Source organism: Melozone crissalis, unplaced genomic scaffold (genome assembly GCF_028551555.1).
Source record: "Melozone crissalis strain CALT ecotype California unplaced genomic scaffold, PUWL_Pcris_2 ptg000092l_1, whole genome shotgun sequence".
In the NCBI taxonomy this organism is placed as follows: Eukaryota; Metazoa; Chordata; class Aves; order Passeriformes; family Passerellidae; genus Melozone; species Melozone crissalis.
Window position 1 is genome coordinate 1,175,507 of NW_026535869.1, and position 7,605 is coordinate 1,183,111.

A 7,605-nucleotide genomic window follows, 5' to 3' on the forward strand; every position below is an offset into this window, starting at 1 on the left:
GGGCCGGGCTCGGGGCTCGGGGCTGGGCTGGGCTCAGAGCCGCGGCTCGGCCATGCCAGCAGCGCGGTGCCGAGCGGGGCCAGCTCGGCTGGGGCCGGCCCGGGAGGTGTTTGGCGAGCGGGCTCGTACGTCAGTGCCGGCAGCGCAGCAAACCTGTCGGACCTGCCCGGCCCCGGCGCCGCCGGTTTCCCAACAGCTCCGCAACACCTGCGCTCTGCCGGCCGGCCAGGGGCCCTGCGAGCGGGGCAGAGCCGGGCCCAGGGAACAGCGGCATCCCGGGGCTCCCCTGGCTCACCCGAACCCCCTTCCTCCCCTCCGTGCCCCCCACTCACTCACTCACTCGCCCGCCCGCGGCTCTCCTGCCCAGCACAGCGCAGAGCAGGGGATGCACAACCGTGCCAGCCAGGAGAACCTCGCTGCTGTGAGCCACAAGTCAGGAATTCCCTGTCCCAAAGGAAATGAAGCGCCGTTTCCCTCCGGTTCCTCTAGAGGATTTTAATTCCTCTGCTGATGGAGCGATGCTTCTGCCAGGAGCCAGCACAGCCTCCTGCCTGGCCTGCAGGCACAGCCTGGGGATCCTCTGCTTGACCAAGGACTCAGGTAGGAACAGGTGAAAATTCCAGGATTAAGGGAGAAAGGCTTGGCTTCACCCTTCATAATAACCCTCAGTGCCACAGGTTTCTCCTGGCATCATTCTCAGTGTAAATCCCTCGTTCATCCAGCTCCCCACCCACACCTGCTCATCAGAAGGGCAGGAGACAAATGGGGACATCCAGGCTTGGAGGAGCCCTGGTGCAAAACTCCTTTGGAGGCTGAAAAGTCTGGGCTGTATCCCTCTGACCCCTCATGCAAAGCTCCTTTGGAGGCTGCAAAGTTTGTGCTGGATCCCTCTGACCCCTCCTGCTCCCAGCTCACAGAGGGATTCTGAGCCAGCCCTCACCCCACAGCACACTCTCTGTAGTTTTCACAGCCAGGAGTGTTTTTGGGGGGGTTTTGTTTGCTTTCTGTGCCTCTGCAGCCTGTGCCTGCTGAGTGCCAAGGTGGCCAAGCACTGAGCTGCACCCCAGGCAGCCCTGAGCCCTCCTGAGCTGCTGCATCCACCCCAGAAAGGGATTCTCAGAAAACAGCTCCAGGAATTGCTCATTGCTTGCTACAAAGCCACCTACAGCTAGCAAGTTCCAGGGAACAGCGTGTGTGCCTTGACCCCAGCAGCCTGATGGTAAATGTCAGCATGCACACAGCTCCAGGCTGAAATCCTCACCTTTCCTGCTGCTCTGAGCCCTCCCAGCCACGAAAGAGGAGCTGGAAAGCACAGCCAGAGCCGGCTCCACCAGCCCAGGAGAGCTGCTGAGCCTCTGGGCTCCAGGGAACTGGGCTGAGGATCGCGGATTGCTCTGTCCTGCGGCAGGGCTGTGCAGAACCAGCCCTCCAGGCCCATCCCTGCCCTGCTCGTGCAGCCTCACCTGCCTGGCCCTGCTGTCAGCCTGGGGAAGCTTCCGGAGGGACGGCAGGGAGGGAAATGCACAGCCCCAGGTGCTCCCGGGCTGGGTTTCTCCATGGTGTGTCCTCAGGGAGACATTTCAGGGTCAGCCACATCAGCCCAGTTCTCAGTGTGCCCTCTCCTGTGGCAGCTGGAGAGCTGTGCCCTCCCTGCAGAGCTCAGGCTCCAGCCCGAGCCCCCTCTGTGGCCACATTTCACAGAGGAAAACAAGGCACAGCTCTTCCCAAGAAAATTCCTGGGTTTCACATTCTCTGAACCTCAGAGAAAGAAAAAAAAATTCTTATCATTTGCTGTGCCTGTTGTGCCAAAGCAGAATGCAATGTGGAGATTGTTAACTCACAGTGATGGTGTTTTGTTTCCTTGGCCTGTCAGAGTGTGTGTGTGTGTCGGGATTGTTGGGTGACAGTCATGAGATTTGGGTAGTTGAGTGCTTGGCACATTCAGTTTAGATGTAATGTAACAGAGTGTAATATAGTATAATAAAGTATATAGCATAATTTATCTATTTTATATATATAATAGAGTATATAATGTAATTATATATATTATAAAGTATATAATATAATATAATATAATATAATATAATATAATATAATATATATTTTATATATAATAAAGTATATAGTATAATATATATAATATAAAATAATATAGTGTAATAAAGCAATTAATTAACCTTCTGATAAGATGGACTCAGATGCATTTTCCCTCCCCACTGTTGGGAGCGAGAACATGATCTACAGCCCTGCTGTAACATCATCCAAGCATTCTGCAGAACTCTCGTTCCTCCTCAGCCTCTTTCACTTTCCTCTAAATTGCCAACCACTTCTCCCAGTTCTCTGAAGCGCCTCACCCGCAGGGCCAGCCCCGCTGTGGCTTTTCCACAGAACTCCCACTGTCCTGCCTTTGGGTCCCGTTGTTTCTCAGGGCACAAAGCACAGTCTGTGGCTCTGGGGGGCAGCTGCAGGGTGGCAGGACACCAGCTGGTCTGCCCTGATGGGGATAAACCAGGGCAGGGAGGGGATCTGCTGCTGAGTTTGTGGCAGCTTTTGGCCTTTGTCAGGAAGGATAAATCCAGGAAAACAGGAGAAATCTCCCATTTCAGCCTTTAAGATGGTTCTTCCAAGAGGAGCCTGCGTGTCTGTGCCCACCTTGATGCTCTCTGTCCACAGCACTTTTGGTTTGTCTTGCTCTTTTTGTCTGTGTTCTTTCCACGAATTCCCCAGTGGGAAATTCCTCTTGTTGAGGAAAATTGCTCTCCATCACATGAGGGCCCCAGGAAAGCCCTCCAGCAAGCTGTGGGGCAAAGCAGAGCACTCACACTCAGGCTGCTGGGTGGTGATTTGGGTAGGACATCCCCGTGGGGCCAGACCCCACACCATGGGATCACAGCCACACCTGTGGGGCCACCAGAGCCCTGGGGACAGTGGCAGCCCCTGTGTCACACGGGATTTCCAATGCCACCCCTGTGTGAGGCTGTTTGCAGGACACAGGATAGCCCAGAGGCTCTCACTCGGCCCCAGGAATGGAGAAAGGGGAATTGCAGGCTGAGGCCGAAGGAAGGGAGAGCCAGAACCCCCTCCTGGGGCTGCAGGGCTGCTGGAACCCGGCTGGATTCAGCTGCTGGCAGGGCAGGACACGGAACTGTGCTCAGGAAAACCCCTGTGCCAGGTCACCCTCGGTGGTACCACTCACCTGTGCCCTGCTTTTATTATCTCGTTTCACAACAAAGCAGCAGAGGCAGAGGCATCCCTTACTCGTTCTCTCCTTTCTCAGCACAGCCCAGCTCTGCTCAGAAAAGCCCCAGAGCTGTTCCTCTCCAGCTCTGTCGGAAAGCCCGGCCCAGGCTGAGGCTGGCGGTGAGTGGGTGGACAGCAAAGAGAAGTGGAAGTGGCTGCTCGGTGACTTTCCTGACGCCTCGGAGACGTCACTGAGCCGGCCCCTGGGGGAAAAACGAGCGCTCGGCTCCCGCCGGGGCACAGCCCGGCCCCGCTCTGCGCTGCTGCCACGGAGGATGCTGAGCGGCCATGGTCCCCTCTGCCACCGCCCTGGCGCTCGGCCTGGCGCTGCTCCTCGCCTGCCCTACCCACGGTGAGTCCCTCCTGCCGGCTTTCATCGCCCTGCTGGCCGGGGCTGAGCCTCGCAGCTCCGGGTGGGATCCGTGGGATGGGGGACAGGATGGGAGGCGCAGCCTGGACGCCTTTGCTGGGTGCTCAGTGCTCAGATCAGCGCTGGGGAGCAGGGCATGGCCAGGGCTCCCCGCTCACTGCTTGCCTTTCACTGCTGGTTGGGAGCCCCAGGGCTCAGTGAGTTGCACCAACCTCGCCTGTCCCCCCTGGTCCCCATGTCCCCATTGTCCCCATTTCCCCATTGTCCCCATGATGAGCCACAGGCACGGGGGACATGGCACTGGGCTGGGGGTTGGCCAGCAGGCAGCAGCTGCCAGGGACACCTGCAAGCGAAAAGTGTCAGATGTCATCAGCGGGGCTTTTCTGCCAGGTGACAACACGGAGATGAGGCAGGAGGTGTGAAAAAGTCTGGTTTCACCCAGGCAGCAGAAGAGCAAAACAGGAAAGCCGAGTCCAAACAGAGCTGGTGGCGAGCGGCAGGGGATGGGGGATGCAAATACAGCTCCTTTCCTGGGGCTGAGAAGAACCAAGAAACCCCAGCTGGGCTGTCCCAAAAAAGAAAGAGGAAGGAGAAGAGGGGGCTGAGCAAATCCTGGAAGCTGGAAAGAGAAACCCTTGGGGTGGTCAGTGCTGCCACGTCACCCATCACGGGTGAAGCTGCACGAGGCCGTCCCGAGGCTCCTGGGGGCTGAGGTGGGGCAGGGCTGTGCAGCCCCACCTGAGCCCAGGTGTGCCCCACAGGTGAGGAGCTGCCCGTGCCCCGTTCCGTACACATCACCACGGAGATGGGCTGGCACCTGCTGCAGTGGAAGCCGGCGCACGGCTGCCCCAGCAACGCCAGCTACGACGTGGAGTACATCGTGTGAGTAACAACGAGGGGGAGTAACAACAACGGGTCCTGCCCAGTGCCTGCCCCAGCTCTCTGCTCACCCACGGTGCTTCTCCCACAGCTATGGCACAGGCATGCCCTGGACAGCCATCCCCGAGTGCTGGAACACCGCGGAGCTCTCCTGCGACCTCACCCACTACACCCTGCACCCGGGGCAGCGCTACCACGCGAGGGTCAGGGCTGTGCTCGGGAACCTCACGTCCGACTGGAAACAGACTGGAAGCTTCTCCCCAGAGCAAGGTGCCTTGGGCTCTGTCTGCAGCCTGTGCTGGAGCTGGGGGGGTCAGGGTGCTGTTTTGTGGAGGGAGTCAAAAACTCTACAACTTTGTGAGAGTTGTAAAGCCAGTATGTTTATTATTACAGCGCTGAACTCATGTGGAGGTTACTGTCTTTAAAAGACCTTTGGGAACTTCAGGTCTCTTTTTACCTCTTGTTCAAATACACATGCATACAGTTTCACAATAGGTTCATACATATTTATTTTTATGGATTTTGCGTGACATTTGCTGCTAGTTCTTTTTTTTTATCAGAAAGAATTCTTAGGCCAAGTTGACTTGCTTCTACAGCAGTTTCTGTCTTTCTTTCTCTCCTCTTGTCTCTCCTTTATCTGTCTTTCATTGGCGCAGTTTTCTCTTTAGCTTAGGCCTTATGGACTTAAGACATTTCACCTAAATTAAAATGGATTTCTACTCTGGGGGATTTTTACTCTGTGTCAGTGCCAAGGGATGAACGGGAGCTGGGATATTTCCCTCCCCACCTTCCTGCAGGGCTGCGCAGGGCGATGGGGCAGCCCAAAGGTGGATGGGACGGTCCCAGCTCAGTGTGGTGCTGCAAGGGTTGAGCTGTGAGCAGGAAACAGCCCTGACCTGCCCTTGTGACTGCTCTGCTTCCAGCTGGCCCTCGCCTGGCCGGGCAGAGCCTCTCCGTGATGGGCAACTCCATCCAGGTGCGGCTGCGGCTGCTGCTGCGCCCCGGGAGCATCAGCCCCGAGAGCAGCGAGCTGCAGAGGGAAATGAGCCGCTACTACGTGTACCTGAGGAGGACCCGGGACAACCACACGGTGAGAGGAGTGGCAGTCCCCGTGCTGTCCCCGTCTGTCCCACAGGGCGCTGCTCAAGTGGAAAAACAGACTGCTAGAGCAGGGGTGTCCGCAGGAGTAAGTGCTGAGCTTTGTCACAGCCACAGCGGCACAGAGAGGCTTCTCTGCGTGTTTTATGGCAGAGTTTTCCAGCTCTCGGGGGAATTCTGGATCTAGCTGCTGTCATCATTGTCACAGCGCACCCTGGGGACTCTCCCAGGGCGCAGCAGAGGAGGAGGAGGAGGGAGGGAAGCAGGAGCCGGGGGCTCCCGGGTTCCAGCCCGTGCTGTTTGTTGCAGATCACGGTGGTGAAGAACAGCACCGAGTTCACCATCGGGGAGCTGTTCTGGCTCACAGAGTACTGCCTGAGCGTGGAGCCCAGCCTGGCCAACATGCCCGTCCCCAGCATGCGCTCTGATGAGCAGTGTGTCACCACCGGCCCCAGGGACAGTAAGTGACACCCAGGGAGGGGGAACCATGGGGTGCTGACCCCCCCATCCCAGCCTCCTGGCCCTGGCAGTGTGGGGATCCACGCCAGGGCAGCCTCTGGGCGCTGTGAGCACTGAGGAATCCCCTTTCCCCCTCACCTGGTCACGTCCTCTCTTGCAGGGAGTGCAGAGCTCCTCCCGACCATCCTCAGCTCCGTCTTCATCACCCTGTCCTTGCTGGGGCTCCTGGGGGCTCTGCTGGCCCGTACCTACATCAGGAGACCTGTGAGGACACCGTCTGCCCTGGTAAGGCAGGGACAGTGCCCTGCAGGCTTGGGGAGGGCTGGGAGAGGCAGGCACCACCAGGGATGAAGCACAGCTCACTCCCCTCTTCCTCTCCCTCCCAGAAGTCCCTCATGAAGCAGAGCTCGCTCTGGGTGGAGCAGGAGCCCCCATCCTCGGGCAGCCTGGATGCAGACCCCATCCAGCAGCTCTTCCTGTGCCACAAGGAGCCCCAGTTGGGCCGCAGCCCTGACAGCAGCACCAGCACGGCCCAGCAGCCCCTGGAGCAGGGCTGGAAGCTGCCAGGATGGCCCAAGGACCAGCTGGGACCCACGGGGAGCAGAGACAGCAGCGGCACCAGCACCGACAGCGGAATCTGCCTGCACATCCCTTCCTCCTCATCCTCCTCCTCCTCCTCCTCCCTGAGCTGCTCCGTGGTCCCCGAGCCCCAGGGCTACAGGCAGCAGCTGCCCAGGGCTGAGGACAGCGGGGTGGGCTTGGGGAGCCCCTGCCCTGCTGCTGGCTGCTCCTCTGGCAGTGGGAACACCGGCCCAGGGCTGTGCCCTGCCACCAGCCAGGCTGAAGTAGAGTTCCGGGGGTACCTGCAGCAGTCCAAGGGCACCGTGGGGCCAGAGAGGGGCCCGGGGCAGGGAGAGCCCCTCCTGGGCTGTGCAGGGTCCCTGCAGGGCCTGGGCAGCACCGACGCCGTGCTGGACACGGAGTGCTGTGAGCTGGCTGTGGCCAGGGGGTATCTGAAGCAGTCCAACCCCGAGCACCCCCTCACACAGCCCCTCTCTCCCTGGGGAGCCCCTGCCTGTGACTTCTCCAGCCAGCTGGGGCCCCAGGCGCCCACCCTGCTGAGCTGGGCAGCCCCAGGGGCTCCGCTGAGCTCTAAAGCCAGCCCTGATCCGAAAACTCCCTTTGACCTGCACATCTTCTACAACACTGCCTTCCCAGGGCTGCTGCCCAGCCTCGGCTCCAGCTGGGTCCCGCTGCCCACCCAGCCCCTGGGCCAGCTCGGGGGGGACAGCAAGGACAGCCGCCTGTGACCCTGGGGCCACCAGCCTGGGCTGCCACCCAACTACCTCGAATGCCACTGGATAAGCTACTCCTGACCCTGGGTGTGCACGGTGCCAGCACAGCTGTGACCCAGCAGCACCAGCTCAGCCCCTGCTGGGGCTGCTTTGCCCCAGCCCTGCCGGGGGCACCCCTGCAGCCACTCCAGCTAAGGGGACACAGGGATGGGCTGTGCTGGGGGCTCATCCCCACCTCCTTGGGACACCAAGGACACACCCAGG

At 59.5% G+C, this 7,605-nt stretch overlaps 1 protein-coding gene across 1 annotated transcript; it reads left to right on the top strand.

Moving 5' to 3' along the window:
• The first annotated feature begins 3,528 nt into the window (after window positions 1-3,528).
• Window positions 3,529-7,356, top strand: IL10RA (interleukin 10 receptor subunit alpha). The gene is made up of 7 exons (XM_054291520.1): window positions 3,529-3,592; window positions 4,372-4,492; window positions 4,581-4,759; window positions 5,413-5,579; window positions 5,897-6,047; window positions 6,207-6,331; window positions 6,433-7,356. The coding sequence occupies exons 1-7, from the start codon at window positions 3,529-3,531 to the stop codon at window positions 7,354-7,356; spliced, it is 1,731 nt and encodes a 576-aa protein (XP_054147495.1).
• Window positions 7,357-7,605: the final 249 nt, after the last annotated feature.

Coding starts and splice junctions, on each gene's coding strand:
- IL10RA (XM_054291520.1), top strand. CDS start 3,529: ATGGTCCCCTCTGCCACCGCCCTGGCGCTCGGCCTGGCGCTGCTCCTC. Junction 3,593..4,371: donor CCTCGCCTGCCCTACCCACG/GTGAGTCCCTCC, acceptor TGTGCCCCACAG/GTGAGGAGCTGCCCGTGCCC. Junction 4,760..5,412: donor AAGCTTCTCCCCAGAGCAAG/GTGCCTTGGGCT, acceptor CTCTGCTTCCAG/CTGGCCCTCGCCTGGCCGGG.